The 21,635-nt window shown below is 39.9% G+C and overlaps 1 protein-coding gene across 3 annotated transcripts in view; it reads right to left on the bottom strand.

Moving 5' to 3' along the window:
• Positions 1–21,635, bottom strand: part of LOC107225228 (amyloid-beta-like protein) — a 40,247-nt gene that overhangs the window by 8,048 nt on the left and 10,564 nt on the right. For all 3 annotated transcript variants that reach the window (XM_046743361.1, XM_046743360.1, XM_015665625.2), the window contains exons 2-6: positions 18,047–18,100; positions 17,213–17,344; positions 11,696–11,822; positions 5,695–5,785; positions 4,571–4,701 (exon numbers count right to left, since the gene is read on the bottom strand). In XM_046743361.1, coding sequence (XP_046599317.1) covers positions 4,571–4,701; positions 5,695–5,785; positions 11,696–11,822; positions 17,213–17,344; positions 18,047–18,100 — 535 coding nt within the window. The remainder of the gene's footprint in view (positions 1–4,570; positions 4,702–5,694; positions 5,786–11,695; positions 11,823–17,212; positions 17,345–18,046; positions 18,101–21,635) is intronic.

Raw genomic sequence — 21,635 nt, forward strand, 5'->3', positions numbered from 1 at the left:
TGTATATACATATAAACGTATAATAATGCCAAATCGAATACTCTCGAAGATCCCTGGCAACGGCGCAGGCAAAGTCCTTTACGAAACGGCGCCATTTATCAGAATACCTTCCCATTCAAGGCGTTCCCCATTGTTTGAGGTCTGAATGGGGTTGTGCAGTAACATCAGCAGCGGTAGCAACGGCAGAGTCTGGTTATCGAGAGCGGATTTGGCGATAATACAAGCGGCATTTCGATACCCGCTATATTGTGCGAAATTTTACCGCACGGTCTTCTCTCGCTCGACAAGGCTCGTCTGATCTAACAACGCCTGGGAAAATTTTCCTTTTTGATTTTACAATGCAAAATACATCCGCAAGAGAATCAGCCCGAAGAATACAGGTATACTACGTACCTAAATGCTAACGCGTATGCCGTAAAAAGCTGCAGATTTACCCGTGAAAATATTCAAGCGAATATAGAATATCAGGATCCGATATGCGGGTGAGTTTTTTCATTTTATTATTTTCAGGCTCGTTCTTCTCCTTCTCCCCCCTTGCTCCTACTTATACGTCGGCACAATTTTCAGCTCCCGGACTCTCGGTCATAAAACGTAAAAATTTCAAGGTTCGCGAGCTGTGAGCAGAAAGTTCTTTACACGTTGAAAAATCAGCGAATTTTACGAGTTCACTTTTCCACCAGCCGAATGTTTTCAACCACCGTAATAAGCGCGATGTCTATATCACGTGGCTTCGCCTTTTATCCCGCTATTCATTACAGTCGGGGGTGAAAATGAAAAATTACGGCTGATCGTTAGACGGAATGACGGCCGAAAGATGACGAAGAGTGTCGTTGGCACGGTAAGATCCTCGAGTGATGCACGCGTGACCGCGACGCGGAAGAACTTTGCTGAAATTGTTGCATAATTTCAACGAACGCTAATTTGGCTCTGTTGCAGCTCGAGTTGTAACTTCGCTGCTAACTAGGTTCTCGAGTCGTTCCTTCACAGAGCATTCTCCGAGGACAGAGACGCGCCTCGTCTCTGATGAGTCGAGAACTTTATGGTCTTCACCGTCGGAGTGAAAAAACATGAAAAAAAAAGAAAGAAAAAAATCAACAACAAAAGACTGACCCGCAAAACTCAGCTCTCTGAAACACGCTGCATGCGCTGCAGCAGCAACGGTGCTGTTTCACGAATGTATGTGTAAATGCATACATTATACATACATGTACCTATGTATATGCTGCTTTGGATACGTGTATGTATCCTCCGCAGCGCTATGCCGCACTTTTTAAATAGGTCACGTGGCTCGGAGCCGTGCTACGTACACGTATTAATGTACACACATGCACACATAGATACGTACAACACCTTCTATGCATTCCTCTCGGAGATATGTTATATTTCTTGTGATACGATATGTACACCTAGTTAAGCCCGTGACGCACGTGTGTCGCAGGTCATTTATAATACTCATCCTCATTGGTCGCTGCGCACGTGGATTCTCTTGGTATGAGTTCGGAACGATGCTTGAAAAACCGAGTCAAGAATAACCCCGAAGTAACGTTGAGTCGTTCTTGATACGTACGTATAAAGTAGGTTTGGTGTAGGTATGTTTGTTCCATTATCCACAGACAGTGGGATCGGGTGGAAAGATAACGATATAAGTTCGAGATTTGGAGATAATTTACCAAAATTCAAGATTACACGCAGTTACTCTGCGTGAATACCGATTGCATCTTTTTTTCATTCGTGTAAATTCGTTATAAATTTATGTCAGGGTTAATTTCGTCGTCTCTCCCGCGGTGTAGAAGTATCGGAAAACGACGATGCACGTGAATCATAACGCGTGACACACCGTGCATCACGCGAGTGTATAGCTGGATATGTGTCGTCACGTTCCGGCGATATTGGCCTGGAGAGAGAAACGTCCTCCCGTTATACCCTTATCAAATCCCTTCAAAATCCGCACACATATCCATCAGGGTTTCCTTCCCCGGTTGGTAAAGTACGTCACACGCCGCCACCTCTACAGACGCGTATAAAATTCAGTAAAACAGGTATCGTTAAAAAAAACTGTTCGAACATTGTTGAGATTACGATAAACGAGGTACGCTTAACCATTTTGCGCTATCGCCGATCCTTTTTTGGTAATTGCAACGCAAAATCAGTTTCTTCGGTTTACTCTACTTTTTTAGTTAAACAATGGGAAAGAATAGTAACGGATACTAGCATCTCCGGTAACGTCTAGAAAATTAATTTTCATTTTTCGATTTTGGTAAAAAATGAAAATAGTCAAGGACTGAGCGGTAACCGGAACTAAAAATTATACATGCATATACATCGTAGGTACAAGGTGTGCGGGACGTATTTTTGGCGTCAAAATTTTTCCACCCCTTTCGGTCAGACGCGAATCGTGACGGTGACGGTTTCGGTCTGCAGGCAAAGACGCCGAGGGGGTCCGAATCGCGCCGAACCTTCCCTGGTCCTCCACCTCCACCTCGTCTTCGTTCACCCTCGCCATCGCCGGCATCGCCATCGCGTACGACGCGCAGTCGTCAGCTTACATTATTGATTGCACGAGCAAGCCAGTCAACGACGAACGAAAAGCCTCCCTCCGCCACCGGCATGTGGGTGTGTCCGTCTGTGTGCGCGTATTATACAACCCCTGCCCACCCCTGTCTCTCTGTTCATTTAACACACCTCCCCGTTGGTTCGCCGTAGCCACTTCCACTTTGCACTGTCACTCCTTATTCTGCATAAAACCAACCCTTACCCGACTCCGGAGCTCTGGACCATATGACTCAAAGGGCTCGTCGCCACCGATCATTTCTCATGCACCGCACCCCCTTTTGTACACATCCATGGACTCGCAGCGTAAACATTCCGTTCGCGCTTTCTTCGTTGCAGACGAAGTTTTCATCGCGTTCGCTCTTGCTTTTTGACGTGTTTTCTTCTTTTCTTTTTTTTTACACCACTCATCGCGTTCATTGTTCATTGACGCATCGTTTCGATCATTCAAATTTCATCACATCCGGACCAGCTGTAAAAATCATTTCCATTTAGATGTCGTAAATGGTACGCTTACAACAGCTGTCCTTTATTTCTTTTTTTTTTATCCCGAATCGGAGTCTCTACTGTTTTTCGCTTCTTCCAGAAACGTCAAAATTTTCCTCCAGAGAGATTGTCGTTTGCGTTTCTTTACGAGACGGATATTGTCTCAACGCTAATTTTCACGGTACTCGAGTTCTTGTAAAATTATTTAATTTAATTTTCAAGTATACAACCGTATTGTAGAAAATATTATCGCTGAATTTCATTTTTGTTCTTTTCCCTCAATCCTGAATCTTGCGGGGCGTGGTAGAAGTCTTCTTAAAGCGTTGTAGGACGATTTCGTCGTTTTTCCGTTGCACCCAGCTGCAATGCAGCTTTATGAGATATAATATATGAAAATCAATAACTCCAAGAAAGACGCGTTCAAACTGTTGAATATAATACACACGGACGTATTGCGGAAATGGAAGAAAGAAAATATATAACTCCGTTTAACCAGGATACAGACGGATAAGAACACGGACCAGAAAAAATCCCTGAGACTTATCACGCTGTGATTGTATCTCTCTCTGCAGGATTTGGACGTGCTGTGCGTCGACCCTTCGTATTCGCTCGTTCAGACCTTCGTTCTGTCAATCAGTTACTCGATTCGGCCGTTTATTGGACATTCCGTTAACCCGGGAAAGCAATCGAGAGGGACAAAATCCCTCCAGCCTATGTACGAGAGCATAAAGCGGATGGTTGTAGCTTGATTTCACGACTGATCGGAGAAGGTTGTAGGTTGTATACAGTTGTCCCTGTAAATGATAACTTTCGCAATTGATTATACCTGCACAGTTCTTCAGCTACGGTAAAGATACAGGACGCACGAATCCTGGGAAAAGATTCCCTTCCTCTTCTTCCCGAGTATTGCACAGGTACGTACAAATCGTGTTATAAATCTTCCTTATCAATTTGAGCGGAGAAATTTCGCCGCGGCTTGGATGGGTTTGGTACAAAGGTATGCTCCAGGGTTTAAAGAAAATAGGAGAAGGGAAAAAGAAGTTTTTAAATAAACTAAAATAAAATATAAAGGATGAGGGACCACTTGAGCTGGTCGAAAAGGGCGACAAAAGTTCATTGTTGACCTTGAATTATTCAACGTTCCGATGTGTAAAAGTCAAGCACGTCACCGCGGGCGGGACGCGGATTTTCAGGTCGATTCTTCAACTGGAGAGTGACTTTGAATATAAAAATACCTTATACACCCTGACACATCGATTATACACGGCTCGGGTCTGGTTCGCAGTCTCGCTCTCGTGAGTGTGACGCCGATAAAACCCAACCCCGTCACGACCAATGCTTGGAAGGTGAAGAAATTAGCAAAGTTTTAAGGGTGGTTCGTTTCACACCGTATATACGATATACGCTTCTTGAGGGATTTATTTTTTTATCTTTTAATTGTTCTTTCTCTTCTTTTTTTTTTTTCTTTCATAGGACTGAAAATTCGCACGTGCGTGATTTAACGCATAATTAATCCTTTGTGCGATATACTCACCCTTGAGGTGTTTGGGACAGCAGACGAATTCGACACCAGAAAATAGGGATATGCCGCAGGGTAGAAGCATGGCGAAGCTCCGAAGGTTCATATTTCGCTCCCGGCAGGTATCGGCGGCGGTTGAATTCCACCTGTGATGCGGAAGAGAGAGAGAGAGAGAGAGAGAGAGAGAGAAAGGGGGGGAAAGAAAGAAAGACAGAATAATAACGTGTGCATAGAAAGAGAGACGAATATGAAAAACGGCATAAAAGAGGATAGGCGTGATGAATGGCGATCGTTTAGCCCGAGATCCTCTTTCGCCACTCGATCATATTACTACAACAACACCGACAACTGTGTACAGCAGGTGTGTACACAAAATTTCGCATTCACGAGCCTTTAACAATGCAGTGAACTGGAAACTCTCGGCTTTATCGCTTTGCCCGGATTTCGGACGGCTCGTTATAGCATAAATTATGTATCAGGTCGATACGTGAAATTGTCACACCGCGAAGGATAATTGAGAGGAGAATATGAAAGAAAGATACGGACTGAGCAAATCGTACATTCTTTTTCGTTACGTCGGGTTGGTTAAAAAAATTCTCTCCACGCTGTGGATATTCCCTTATTCGTTAACCCTTCGAGTCACGCGTTGTTGTGCCGAATCGAAATTTGTAACAAGATAGTATTCTATGGTTTTTGGGCTCGCTGGTTACGAATCTGAATATATATACGATAATAATTTACATTACATCGCAACAATTACCCTCGAGTATCGAAAAGCTCTTTGTCCGCCATCAGAAATAGCAAAAAACCGATAAGAAATATATTTTCAAAGTTCTCCAAGTATGCGAGAAATGGATATAGAATAGGTGGTAAGAATACTTGCCACTATAACTCAAAGGGTTAACAATGCGTACAGAAGAATATCATACCGAAGACATCGACGGTACGGTACGAATATTATAATATACGAGAGAACGAACCGAAATCGCTGAAATTCCTTTGCTTTTTAAATTTTAAACCGAATACCGTCCCGATAATCCCGCTGGTGTGCAAATTTCATGTTGTATCTTTCAACGCCGATCCTCTGATTATTAGAAAAGGGCCCGAGATTACTAAAAATAGGTAAATTAAATATCTACCTGTGAGATTCCCAGCATTTCGTGTGGTTGTGAAGATGATCGAAGAGACAACCTTCCGGTACGAGAAGAGCATCGCTTTGGAACGGACCCTCTGAAAAGCACAAGATCAAAGATGAACAAGCCTGTTTCAACGACACGTTCCAATTCTACGATACCCGATGCGTCGAGAGACCGGAGCACAGACGACTATACGACAATGCCGGAGCAAATCGATCACGTTACAGGTCTCGACTTTTCCCCGGCAACTCGCGCTAATTGCCTGTATACCTAATGAATATTGAGATCGTGTCTGGGCGAGGGTTTAATTTTCACGGCCGCTGCACGATCGAACCACCCGAAATCCAAGGATATTGCACAATTTGCCAGTTCCTTTGGAGCTCGTACAAGGAGGACACATCGCGTATCCAGCGACGTTTGTACAACAAGCGACTTAATACCTACGAACGTTAATCCGAATTTGATTGGCACTGGGAATTAGCGAGAGTGACGTTGAAAGCATCCGAGCGTTTTCGCGGTCTCTGCGTGTTTGTATCCGTGCAAACATACACACACACACACACACGCTTCGGATCATCCCGCATGGAAATTCCCACTCACGACAGACGCCCCTTGGGTATAATTTACGCGAGATCCCTCACTTCGTCTCTTCCGTAACCTCTACAAAGTACAAAGGTACGTACGTGTACGTAGGTCTACACCTAAAAGTCGAGCTTCGAACGAGCGGCGACGGGTGTGGTGATAACACTCAACACAAAGAAAAAAAAAAAAATAAAATAAAAAAAAAAAAAAAATCGCGCATATTATACCTCAACGCGTTTATACACTAAAACTTTTTTTCTATAAAAATTACAGGTTTGATTGTATGAGATCGTTTTTCAAAGCTGATATGATAACGCGCAACGAGCGCCAAATTTCGCTGAAAAATACAGACGGGGGTTTCAAATTGTAATTCAATTTTTGTTTTATTTCACCGTTGGTATATTCGATATACACTGCCGTCTGAGCATTTGCAATTAAATATTCACCCGAGGTGTAACTCACCGTTACTTTGTAATTATTCTTCAATTAAATCAGTTTCTCAGCTTCAATGAAATATGTTTTATCTAGTAATTACTCGTTTTATTTTTTTATTTTTTTCTTTAATTTTTTTACCTCAACTTCTACGTTAGTCATAATTTTCACGAAATTTCGTTCGGACCTCGAAATGTTTCAACGCAACATTCTTCAATCGAAGGACCCGCAGGACACACGCGTACCTGTACGGTATGAAAATTTGATTACCGCGGAATTCCGTGAGATGCGAGAACAAAGCGATTGGCGGATTCGTCGCTTTCGGCAAAGCCTCTGGCAATTTCCACAAATGAGACAATCTCGCGTCGCTGTCCGTAACGCTACGATATATCTCGCGACTCGTAATACAAATACAATTACAAAAGCTATGCGCAATTCGCGTGTCTAACGAGACGATAAGCTTCAGGATACACGCGCGTGTATCTTTCAAATACGTATACATATATTATAAAAATGTACGCGAAACTCGTGTGCCGATCGTCGACATGACGTATTGACGCGAAACGAGGATTGGCAATGGATATTTATAAGGGGGAAAACTCGAATGCCACGTGTGTTATTGAAATTCAATCCGTACACATTCGTACAAATGTGATACACGCCCACACACGCATATGTATATATATATATAGGTGGGTGGCTTTCCTACGTTAGGAAAAATCGAGAACAGAAACGCGATGTACAGTTCGAGCAATGAAGAAACTCTTTGTGATTTGTTTACGGCGATGGATCGATGGGTCGTATAAAAAATAAAAAAAAAAAGAAGGAGTATCGGCTTTTCGTCCGCCTCTGTGTTCGAATACCGGAAAGATGGGAAAGGGTCGGGTCGTTGCTGCAATATTTCGCGAGGTGCCGGGATCACCGTGCGAGAGTAAAAGAGAACGAATCGAGTTAGGAAATTTGAGAACAAAACGAAAGAAAAAAAAAAAAAAAAAAGCTCTCAATTATTCTCGTCACTCTACGTCCTTCCTCCGTTAATTTATAAGCTGAAGACGACACGATATCGTGTCTGGTAAATTCGGCAGTTATATCGAGGGTGAAACCGCAGAGTTTGGACGAAAAAAAAAAAAAAATATCAACCCCATGGAGGGTGTCGCTTATACTCGCGGCTTACGGAGCCCCGTAGCTACTGTTCTCCTTATACTTTTTCTTTGTCTTTTTCTTCTTGCCAAACTTTTCTCCCTTGTATTTATAAATAAATCTACGCAACCCCCGCGTCCCGTATTGTTAGGTCGACATTTACAGCCTGCTATACATATATATATGTATACTTGAAATATTCTGTATATTATGGCGAATTGGAAAGGTTGAAATATGCTCTTTCCGAATCGTTTATCAGGGTCACCTGCGGATGTATTTATAAGGGACGTATCGTATAATATACATATATATATACATATATCAATATACATATTATACGTATTAAACCGTTTTATCGAATTAGGGAAAAGGAGCCGCGTTTTTTCCCTTCTGTCAATTTTTTTTTTTTTTATTTTTTCTTATATGCCCTCGTTCCCCGATTATGCCATCCATATTTCTGCTTCCATAACGCATAACATCTCCAATCTACGAGATAAAAAATATTACAACTCTACGCCGGAATTTTTATCAAGTCTACGCGACTAAACTGTTGTGAAAAACAAAATAGAGAAATAATTATAATCACTGTGGCGTAAGATGGAAAGTAAGAAAATAAAAAAAAAAAAAAAAAACAGTGAAACTTGTGTGTAAATGACGATGGATTAATTAACAAAAATGAGCAAAAAAAAAATAGCATAATACGCCATCACGTTGCGTCTATAATAATAAAAACCGCAGAGATGCGAATTATCCAAATTTTTCGTCCTCGTAATTATAATTGTATTTATATTACAACTATCCTTATTGCAGAATACAGCGAGATTTTCCAAAATGGTAATTCATTTTCATTTTTTTCTTTTTCACATTATTATTATTATACCTTAACAATTTGTCAAAGTACCTTGAATCTAGCAGAGTAAACGGCTAGCGTTTGTAATTTAATTTCAGTAATGACTGAAAAAATGACCCTAAACAAGACAACGCGAAACGGTAAAGTTCCGTAATTAGATCATTTCATGCAAGAGGAAGAAAGAAAACAACAAAATTCGTCACGTTAAACGATCGCGATACAGATCGGAAAAATTTCGCGCGTCTTGAGCTATACTTACCTTGGCGTATAAGAAACAATACGCCATTGATGTAAAATTTGCATCGCGATCGACGACGACGACGGAATGTTTGAACCACGTTTGAACGGATACCTACTTGTGACGGTGACGTAATTCGTCGCCAGGCGCCGCGAGCACCTCAGGTAGGTAGTTATAAATTTAAGGTGAAGGTGTACGTAATAATCCGTGAGTTTTAGGTCGCGACGTCGTCGGCGAACCGCGTTTCGGCGGCATTGTCGCGTCTTGTGATATACATACATACATATATGTGTACACGTATACCTTTGGCCGAATTGTTGTGACACAAAAAAGCGATCTTGTTATACGAGCATCGGAACTTCAATTTCTAAAATCTAATCTTCTACAGTGTTTTTCAGTTTCAGTATATCGCAACTGTTTTTTATTTTTCAAAAGGTCAAAAGGTATTCAAGGATCTCAAATAACTTTTGAAGGAGTAGATTTATCATAAATTGATAACGAGATTTTTTTTTTTTTTTTTTTTTTTTTTTTTTTTTTTTTTTTTTTTTTTTTTTTTGTAGAGCGTTAAATGCCCGACAAAAATACGTTCTGTGGACTTGTCGGTAAACTAACGCGTCGACGAGTTATAAAACTCCAGATTTTGAAAACAAAATTTCCCATGTTATTTAAACGAAGGCACCTCTGAATTAATTAATATTAGAAACTGAAACTTGGACAGCATCTTTTTCACCTCATTTCGAAAAACATATTTTCGGCTTGGATTTAGAAAAAAAAAAAAAAAACAATAAAAAATAATCTAAATTCTCCGCGTTATACGATTATTGTTCGGGTAAAATAAAAAAAAAAAAAAAAGTTGCCAAATTTTCTCCCCTCAAGTATAATATATTAGAGAAAATTTCTCGAACATTTTACTACCACCGTAAACAGCAAGAACACGCACACGCGTTAGCGTGCGATAAAATGCCGAAATCTCAACTTCCACACGTACAGGTATACGCACGTACACGTAGTAAGTCATTAGAGATCCTTTGACGTGAAATTCACACGTGGCTTGGAACGTACATAATTATAGATCCCTTTGATCGTCTTTTATACCTACGTATAATATAATGGCATACACAATACGCTCTCAGTCCATTAGGCTTGCTTCTCCTGTGAGGATATATTGATTTTCTTCACACGTAGGTCGAGACTTTTTTTACGTTTGGTACGTACATACGTACGTGCGATACAACGATACGCGGACACGTCTATCGACCCCGCGAATCGCTTCCGACACGTATTCGCGAGACTAGCCGAACGAAGAAGGCGGGCAGAATCGTTGCAAATACTGCAAGGTGGTGCAATAATATACGGGAAGCATTGAACCGGGAAATGAAATGCCGGTGTTGCAAACACCGAGGTCTTCGTCGGCGTATCTCGTGCGGGGACGAGGCTTGGTGCACCCTTGGGCTCGTGCCATCCACTCGTTGATCGAGGGGCGTATTAATATCGTTTGGTGAACGAGTCGAGGAGGCACGGCAGCCGCCTGTGCGCCAAAGTCTCTGACTCACTTTGACGGAAAAAGAATTTTCTCTCGGCCACGGCGTCTCGGAGTGGTTCTAATCACGGGCAAAGATACGCCGAGATATATATATATATATATATATATATATATATATATATATATATGATATAACATATACGCGTATGTAAGAATGTTCAACTATTTTCAATATTTACCTAAACCGAAAGATGTTACAGTTACGAAGATAAAATTAAAGTATGATTTTTTTAACTGCAATACATCAGAAAATGTAAGGTGTGTTGGCGGGGTTGACGTTTTTTTGAGGCGAATTTGAAAAGTTCCGAAAACGCCTAATTCCGAATTATTTGGTGGTGAAAGTTGAAGCGAAGATGTCAAGCTTTGAAGGAAAAACAGAATTTGGAGTGGTCGGAAAGCCGACGGGTCGATGTTCCGAAAATTCAAGTTACGATAGCGCAAATTTCCGAAAAGTATAATTGCGGAAAATAAAGTTTGGTTGGGGTAAAATTTACTCAAGGAGTGGGTGCAAAGAATGAGAAAATCAAAGTGATGAAATTTCACGAAGACAGAAGTTCACAGAACTGAAAATTTTGGATCATTTGGAATTCCGATGTTTCAGATTTTTTAATTTTTAAAAAAACCTTTCGGCATTTTGTCCCTTCGGAACTTTTCACCTTCGGAACTTTGATTGTCGAGATTTGAACCATTCGTAACTTTGATGTTTCGTCAACGTTTGATTTCTTTGCTTTAAGTTTCGCCAGCAAAATATTCGGAATTTGGCGCTTTCCTAACTTTTCAAATTCGGAACATCAACCCGCGACTGTAAATGTGTTACTATTATCGCTATGATTGTTGATTACGGTCACTTATACCATATTTTATTGTAATTATTGCGATAACAATTTGACGTTGGCTCGACGATAAATTAACGTCTCAGCTTCGTTTGACTGAATAAAAACGCACGAGTTAACGAAAGAAAGAGGTATTACAAACATTGCGACAGTCGGAAAATATTGTTCAAGTGCTCAAATTTATAATAATATTTAAATCATCGTATCGATATCAATGAATTTTACCAGAATTTTTCAATTTCTCTGCTATAACAATAGTTTTTTCTTCTTCTCGTATAATTATAAGAGTTATTTTCCACGCGGTTGGGTTTACACGGCTAATCCGCGATGCGCGCCAAAGAATTTCACCTTTGTCGAGTGCGGGCGAATGGCTGGCATAAACTTACCGAGGCATCGATAGGGCCGAACCCATCGTGAAAGCTTGCACTTGGTTCGTCCGGGTTTGCACCATCCGCTCACTCTGACGTAGTGGGTAGACTCGACGATGTTCGTTATGTCCCGGCTCGGGTAAGCCTGGAAATTTACGAGAAGATGGTTAATTTCATTAAAATCGTAAACCGAATCTCTCCGTCGCACGACGTCGAGCTTATCGTTAGTCGCGTCGCCGTGACGATGCGTGTTTAGAAAAAAATTATCGTTACTTCGCCAAATATGCCTGTCTGAAATTTAGGATTAGTAACCAACGAAACACGTCGATCAATGTATTTCGAAAAGCAGACTCTCTGAAAGTGCAGATTTTCAACATTGTAGAGTAACGAATTTCTTGCCGTTGTTTCGTTTCGTTCGTTAACCTCGCTGTAACTTCAGCCTGATCGTTTTCTCGCGGATAAATGGGGGGGAAAAAAAAAGAAAAGAAAGAACGAAGAAGAAGAAGAAGAAGAAAATCGCGTCACTCTTCCCGAAGAAGCCTGCACCGTCAGATTGAATCATATCTGCAAGAGCAATTGCCGCGACTTGTGCCGTTCGCTAAGCGATACCGCACTTTTCTCGAGATTTTTACTTTTTTTCCTACATCTACTTCTTTCCTGCTTTTATTTTCCCTTCTTATATCTCTTCCCTTTCGCCTCGGATTTACGAGTCCGGAAAACGCGCGTTAAGGTGAACACGAGATAAGGGTGATTTTCCAGACAGTGAATATAGCTCCTTACGATTATACCTCATATGTCCTCCATAGACATATGATATGTCATCCAATGTCCAACAGTGGCAAGTATGCTTACCATCTATTTTGTATCCATTTTTGGTATACTTAGAGAACTTTGAAAATATGTTTCTCATCGGTTTTTTGCCATTTCTGATAGTGGACTAAGAGGTTTTCAATACTCGAGAGTGATTATTGCGATGTAATGTAAATTATTATCGTTGGAAACAAATTGATTGAAAAAAAATCGTGAATATTGAAGGAATAATTCATTTCCGAGAAAATCACCCTTCTACGCGTGCACGTGTTTTACATAAATTATAAGTTCTCGGGGTCGCTGATTACGAATCTGAAATCGGATTTTGAAACTTCGGTATGGCGAATCCGATCAGCGATCCGAAAAACTCGTGAATATAATTTTTTGATCGGGTTTGATTAAATTTGAAATTTTCGTGCACCGTATCGGATCAACGATCTCGAATCCTCGAAACCTAATTTCATATTCGTAACCAGCTAGTCGAAAAACCATGGAATACCATCTCGTTACGAAACTTCACCCGGCATAACAATTTGTGACCAAAAGAGTTATAGGCGTGAGAAAATGGCGAGACTGCATCGCCCGGCGCCTGCTGCAGCCGTAATATCCTACGGCATGTATAAATCTATACGTATACGTATATAAGTGGTCCAATATCGCGCCTTACGGCACGTTACTTTGTCTACACACACACGCAGGTATAATATCCCGCACATGTGTATGTAAATTATGTGTACAAGATTAGATGCGCTTCGGTTGGTAGATCCGTAGACACGTAGGTACGTAGGTGGGCAGGTATAAGGTATTTGCGTGGGTGTAAACCGACTCTTTTTAACCAGACGACGACGCTCTGCCTCCTGCACTTTGACGCTGCGTTTGTTGTTACGTAGGTAACGATGTGTGATATACGAACATGCGTGCATACACGCAGTTTTATATTTTTTATATGCCTTTCCCTTCTCTCTCCACGTCGTTTGTAGGTGTAATTGTAAAATTTCGCGTACGCGACATACGATATTACGGCAGGAAAGTTTGCACTTCTTCTGCGGAAACAGTGTTGAAATGGAGAAAATTTATTTCTATTCGAAACAAATCTACACGCGAGTTTGAAATTTTATTACCCGCTTTCGTTGATCGCATTGTTTTTATGGCCGTAGACACTCAAAAGATCCGATTTATACGTTAGGTATGGTTTATGCGCGGGGGCGCGAGCAGAATTACGGATGAGCAGAACAATATGTAAAATGGAGGTTTAATGGATTTTGTGAGTAAGTATACGAAGGCGAATGTACGGGGTAGGTATATAAGATTAACGATGTATTGTCCGCGTGTAATAGTCGATGAATAATCACCTCGTCTACTCGCCTTTGCTTGTGTTATTAAATTTCACAAAGTTGTCGAACAAAACTTGAAGAAAAGAATAAAAATTCTTCGCTAATACTTTATCATCGTTATCGTGTTAATTTATATATTACACCGAAATGAAGAATAATCACTTACAATTAGCCCTTTAACTGACGCGCCTAATTAAGGTGTCTATTATACTTATACGTTGTAGGTATTAGGGTGATCCTCACTCTTAGCCCAGTGAAATTTCCCGTTCCGACACTCTCTAAACCTGTTACAAATCATTCAAAAATAAACCTGTCTAAAATTTAAATCCTCCGTGGTTTTTCTCCATTCGGAGTTGATCCTCGGGAAGGGAAACGACAACTTTTTCAAGAAACAAAATTTTTTTTTCCCCCTTCTCTCTTAGTGACAGGCGTAACAAAATTTTCTACTAATTCTTGTAATGGTTTCCATCGAATTATTTCTCCAGAATACGACGATTGGACGACAAAGTTTGAAATCGCAAATTTTTCGTACAATTATCAGTAAAAAAAAAAACGCGTCCACTTTTTAACGATTGTTTAAACGGAACCGCGATTTGATCAGCCTGCAGTTGGTTAAAATACTTGATTATCTAAATTAAAAAACAGTGTCTCGAGATGATACAGCAAAAAATTTCAATCTTCTAATTTTTTTTTCCCCCATTTTATTTCTCTCCCTCTCTATAATTCAATTATAAACTTCGCTCAGGTAAAAAGAAACTCAGAAATATATAAGCGACATTCTCTACAGGTACGATACTCTATATGTATAATCCACGGTGATAAAAATAACCGGGTTCGGTAGATAAAAAAGAGGGAAAGAAAAAAAAAAAAAAATAGACGGAAAAGCCGCCCCTGGACCGCAAGGGTTGCAGAGTCCAAGATCGAAAGAATAGAGAGAGAGTGAGGACCAGACGTTGAAGATAAAAATCGACTCGAGGTAGAAAAGCTTGAAATAAAGATTCGAAGCAGAAGCACCAAAGTCCTGAATCGTATAATAGCCTGGCTAGCTCTGTCTCTATCCGTAACACATAGGTATGTACGTGTATACCACACACGTATACGTATACGTGAGAGAAAGGAAGGAACGATAAACGGACGAGTCTTGGAGAATTAAAAGCTACGCCCGCAGTCTCTGGATTCCAGATTCCGGAGTCTCGAGAAAGTCCGTATAACGTATACTACGTACGCGTATACCTGTATATTGTATAAACATATACACACGTACGTTTCTACATACTTACACACCCCGAAGGCGTTACAGAATTTAAGACACAATATCGGCATCCGTCCACGTCTATTACCTTATAGGTACCCCACCTACGTCTCACAGCGTGGCATTCCACGCGAATCGGATGGTAGCGAGGAATTGACGACGAAGAAATGTTCAGCCTTTAAAACGAAGAATTCTTTTTGCCAGGGTATAATAACTCGTGAGAAACGTCCGAGAAAATGTTCACCGAAGTCCGTCAAACCGTTCCACGTTTTTACAATAGTTGATTTGAATTTTGGATAAATCCATTTACAACGACGAGTCGATTGGTTTTCAAAAAAAAGAAACAAATATAGAAAATACCCAAGTTATTAATTTGAAAATTCTTTGCCATGCCGACACAAATTTCACACCGAAAGTAAGAAATATATAATACAATATTCGAAATTTACGTTCGCGTGTCGTACGAAGTGTATGTAATAAAATTCATTACATATCCAATGCTCAACGGTAATTAGTAATTACCAATTTGAGAATATGGAATACCCAACGCTGGCACATCGGTGCGTTGACTCCCGTGGTATCTATACAATATATTTACCTCCCATTTCTCCCTCCGGCTCGAATAAACGAACCAACGAACCATGGAAGAACCAACCAACGAACCAACCCACCCACCAAACCAGCAACAGCAGCCAGGAGTAAGTAGAGTGACTCAGGAAACAGTCCCCTCGAGTCACATACCGGGTGACGCGATCGAGTCGCTGTCTCCTCCCCCTTCATCCCCCTTCATCCACCTTTTATCCCTGCCTATACGCACCCTTGATGTAATATTAGGAAGGTATAGGTTACAGGAGAGGACGAAGACGAAGAGGACCCGCAAGCAGCGCGAATAAAATAACGTCGGACCAGCTTTTATTTTCGCGATACATCCGGACATATTGTATCGTATACCTATGCACTTGCGTGCCCTCCTCCTGGCGAAAAAAACCACTTTCCGAAATTGTATATCGAAATGAAATTGGGCACGACGTATGTCTTAGGTGTATATAGGCGTGATACAACGACACGGTATACGGTGAGGCATTCGACGCCGAAACGAATTTTTATTTTTTAGGTTTCATGTACGGCGTACGAAAACCACGGATTTGATTTTTACCGCTCTGAAAAACGGGGAAACCCGTTTTTCGAAATTTTTTCACCAATTCTTTGTTGAAAAATTAGAATTTTTACACCAAGATGGATGTTAAGAGGCGAGACAAGTAATTGCAAAGTGATGAAAATTGAATTGACCGTGAATTTGTATGTTTTTTTTTTTCTTTTTAATTTATATATTCGACTCGATTTTTCCCCACTTTTAAATTACTCGTTCCGCCTAGACGTTTCTTTCCTTTACCTTAGATTTTTTCTTCCCTTTCTTATTCTTTGACGTAATTTTCATTTTCGCTCTCCCTTTTATCACCTTTTACTTTAATTTCTCGTCGGTTTCGACAGCGGCGCCGTTGGGACGCGACGTGTAGAATCGAATGCAAAGGCGTGTCGAGGGATGATGAGGGGGTAAGTCAAAGAGGGGTGGTGTGATGGTCGGATCGTTTGAAAAGCTTCGCGAACCGCGCAGGCATGCAATTCTTCTCACCGCGGGTAATTGAAAATTATATCAACGACAAGTATTATCGAAACACAGAAAATGTCATACTACAAATATACAACCGCATAACGTGTATGATATCAAGTGATAACTTTGCGCTTTTACGTACAATGATAATACAAGTGTCTTCGTTTTCTTATTTTACTTCTCCATTCAACGAGCTTTTCAACGACTTTTACCTACAGTATATTATGTATTTTATTACTACACATACAATAACATCTCTTTCGGAACTGAAACGCTTCGAACTCATTTTTACGTTCCATGTATTGCACTATAGAATATATATTTTACGTACAACCTTTGGTATTAAGTTTATATTTGTTTCAGAAATTTTTACTCTTATTTCATCTTCTTCTTCTTCTTCTTCTTTCAATTGTTATTAATACAATGTAAACTGCGGGCTAAATTATAACTTGTTGGAAATAAAATTATAAAAATTGCGGCTAACGATTTATTGTAGAGGAAATTTCCGTCCTCTTGTAAAAACTCACCTGTTTGCAGTACTCGAGGATCTCGAGTTTGTCTGTCAGGCAACCCTTCTTGTCGGTGGACGAGACCCATCTACCTTGATCGCCGATGTGTTGCGTCAAGTAGGTTTCACCCGCCTCGCAGAGTGTCGCAACCTTGATGAGATATGCGAACAAAGATGCTTGCGATAAGTATGATGCATTGTCGTTGATATCGACGAAAAAATAAAAATAAAAAAAAAAAAACAAACACAAAACTAACGTTTCTTCTTTTCACGTATTTATTTATGTATTATTTTTAATTAAATTCCTACGGTTTTCGTTCTGCATATCAAATCAAGCAAGCCTCGAAAGCTCGACCGCAATGAGATAATATTATTTCATGCATAATTAAACGGACCCGGTAAATTATTCATTTCGTGCTTCTTTTTGACCTCTAAAAACCGACGATGAATTCTCCTCCGACTTTCGTTTCAATTAGAGAATAAACAATTTAATGTTCAAAGGGGTTTTCATACCATATTGTGATAATTTGCAGAAACGAAAAACTGGATCTATTATATACTACGAGTTTTTATACGGTGTGCATAATCACGTGTCACAGTTATTTATATGCTTATAGAGCAAATTTTTTCGCAATGTATCTCGTTTATTAGTGGCGGTAAGTTTTGCAGAGCTGTGCTGTAATATTGATCATACACAAATAAGTTCCAAGAGCTTCGTTACTCGGCACACAAAGTCTTTCATAATTTCTGCAGGGGTGGAACAGTTCCCTTAATTATGTATATACATATACATATATACATAAATATCTAGAGTAAACACTGTTAAACACTTGAATGCTTTTTTCCAATTTACCTGAGGTTCCCACCTTCCGCCGGCTGGTGCCAATTCAAGTCTCTCCGAAACAGCCTGAAACAAGCGATAGAAAACACGCAAGCATTAATTACCGGCCATGGAATTATCCAGAAATTTGTCGAATTGAATAAAAAAAATTGATAAAAAAAAAAAAAAGAAAGAAAGAAAGAAAGAAAAATAAACCAACAATGTTTTACACAACGTCATCGGTGGTACGATTGGCAACATTTGCACGTAGAAGTAATTCAACGAAGGAACATATCATAATAAAGCGCTAAATGAATATGATAAACTCGTACGAAGATGTAAAATATGAGACGTATACGTAATTGAAAACTGGTCTGCAGGTAGGTATATTATATTATATATTATTAAATTTCGCAACGGAGGCAGAATTCAGCGCGTATATTACGTCTGCGGCGCGGAACGATGAACTCGCAAAGCAGGATATCGAAGGATAAGAACGACTTCATCCCAGCGCCTGATAGAACCGACATACATACCTCTATATATATATATATGTGTGTGTGTGTGTGTATAGATTATATATGTTACATAGAAGATGATAGCGGGACGGGCTGATGGAATATCGATTGTCAGAATTTGCAGAGCGACGACGAAGAAGTGATATTAGAGGAGCGACTGACCTCATCGCGGTACGTAAAACGACGTCATCGAAACACGAGTGACTGTAATTCAACCGTTTGCGAAACGTCGAACGCTCATTAGTGGGTATCCAATTTATCTGAGAGAAACGAATTAACGTTTTTAAATTTCCGTTTTTCATGCGTTATTTTAAAAACAAAACGACGGTGGATTAATCGCTGGAAGGATATTTTTAACCTAGAATAAAAAACGAGAGAGATTTTGAAAAAAGTTGCAAAAATGCAAGAGGAGATATTCAGTTTTACAAATATGGCGTCAATTTGAAGGGAATAGGTTTTATTCTTGTGAAAAAATCGGAATTTATATGTACCTCCTACAATCCTATCTTGTCTGAAAAAAAAAGTAAATAAATGAAAAATAAAAAATAGAAAAAGATTGTCAAGACGAAAGAATAATTGCGCAGCCACGTCGTCGGATGCATTTTTTACAAATGAATTTCAACTTCTTAACGACAAAAGTTTGGGGATTTTCACGAGTACGTTGGTTGTTAGGTAGGTACTTTTGAATAATAATTTGCGTTGTAGCATAATCGTGTTCTGGTTTCTCGAAACGAGGCAACGGAGGCCCGCCTTATTCCCTCCTCCCCTTATTTCCTTCCGCTGGTGAATAAAATAATTATAACTTGCGTATATTCGGAATATCCAATGAGAATTTACGCGTACGCATATCGGTATATGTTACATGCGATAAGTATGTTCGTACACGGATACACGTAAGTGAAGCGAATAGAAAGAGAGAGTAAGCGAGAGGTTAAACAAACGTTAAACTCTATCAGATTCTACTTTAAACTTTACTTTTTAGGAGGAGGTACGAGGTACCCTGAGTCCGAATTGCCCTCAAAATGGCCGACGGAACGGACTCGGTTCCTTCAAAGGATCGATATAACATAGCCACGTGTAATACCGAAGTTTCGAAGCGTGCGATAAACGCCCCGGACGCTTTACGAACGTCTCACAATTTATTAATTAAGACCCGACCATCGACCACGATGTCCGACAAGACTGTTATACAGAGTCAGAGAAAATAAAAAAAACCCATTCGATACGCAAAATCAAAATATTATCACAGATTTTATCTTTCAACACATTCGTTAGCGTGTATAGTTGTTGGGAAAAATTTTGCCAACGTGTACGCGTAGGTTCGATTTCGATTAATTTTTAAAATCAATAGGGAATGATATGCGAATGTCGGAGCTTGGGAAATGTTCTTTTATCACGTGTATTCGGGATGCTCGATTTATCATTCAAGTCTCATCTGCGGAATCGCGAACGTGGGTTTAACAATTTATATCCAAAGTCCGAGAAGACAGGGAAAAAGTGTGCGTCGGAAACAAGCCGGCAGATACGAGTCTGCGTAGAATATTTGAAACCACGTTTCTCACTCTGCGTATAGTTAATGTAACCCTTACGCTTCACACCGGGGTTAAAATAAGCCCACGTCATGTTCGCCGTAATTCCCATATGACAGACATCCAAAATAAACTCATTTCATCGAAGATAAATAATGAAATATCGTAACAATCGTTGTTTCGTTATATTTAAAAAAATTCAACCTCACTCAATTAAACAGTTGTACCTTTTTTTCATCCCGCAGCATGTCCGTATCTTTTTTTTTTTTTTTTTTTTTTTGAAAAAGGTATCCGTGTCTTGAGAGGGACTCAGTGAATCTTTGGTTCGAAATATTAAAAATTTAGTGAGTTATGATTTTTTAAGTAGAACGATCCATTTCCCCGGTTTTTTATCGTTTTATGAATTTTTTTCTGCACATTCAGATGCCAATTTCATTTTTCCAAGAATAACTAACTTGCCTTGAAATATCATAGTTAACAAAGTGTATCCCAGAATTTTTTCAAGTTGTTCGAATCGATATTGTGCGGCGTTAAAAAAAAAAAAAAACATTTATCGCATAGATGGATAAACGTAAAATCCTCGTAGCTTCGCCCTCTTCGTATTACAATACGGATAAAAATAGAAGAGCGGATAAATATGGAGAATAATCGGGCAAAGAACACGCTACATCTCGAAAGTACAACACAGGTATAATCGCGATTGTAAGGATCAAAAGCATCGGGTTTGAGATGAGCTGGGATAAAAGGATTATTCGCGGTTCATCTGGCGCGCGATATGCGTTACGAGCGAATCATCGTCGCACTCGTTACAAACAATAAAGTAGGTATAATAAAACAAGCCACATCGTAGACCCAGGAATAATAATAACAGTTGTGGCTGTAACAGTGGCCTGGATTTCACAATCAAAACTTTTCCTGCGGAGGAATATAATCGTGAGAGTGAAAAGGGTTCTCCCTGCACGTTGCGTGAAAATTCTCCTCTCATTTTCACCTAGAAATATCCAACAACCTACAATCTGTCCTCCGCTTGCCGGAATGAAGCAATTGCCGTACCAAAAGCGTTATTTAACCCTTTGAGTCAACTTTTATAACAAGATAGTAGTCTGTAGTTTTATTGGTGGCTGGTTAAGAATCTGAAAGCAGAATTTAAAAATTCAAGAGGGCGGATCCGATATGGTGGTCGTAAATTTTAGATTTAATCAAATCCGGTCAAAAAACTATTTGCACGAGTTTTTGGGGTCGCTGATTGAATTCGCCATACCGGAGTTACAATATCTGATTTCAGATTCGTAATTAGCGACCCCGAAAACCCCTGGACAGAGTTTTTTCACCGGATTCGATCGAGTTTGAAATTTTAGTCCGCCATATTGGATCCGCCGTTTTGAATTTTTTATATCCGATTTCAGATTCGTAATCAGCGACCCCGAAAACTTATAATTTATGTAAAACACGTGTACGCGTAGAGGGGTAAATTTCTCGGAAATGAATTATTCCTTACAATTTTCACGATTTTTTTCAATCAATTTGTTTCCAACGATAATAATTTACATTACATCGCAATAATCACTCTCGAGT

This window comes from Neodiprion lecontei, chromosome 6 (genome assembly GCF_021901455.1).
Source record: "Neodiprion lecontei isolate iyNeoLeco1 chromosome 6, iyNeoLeco1.1, whole genome shotgun sequence".
Lineage (NCBI taxonomy): Eukaryota > Metazoa > Arthropoda > Insecta > Hymenoptera > Diprionidae > Neodiprion > Neodiprion lecontei.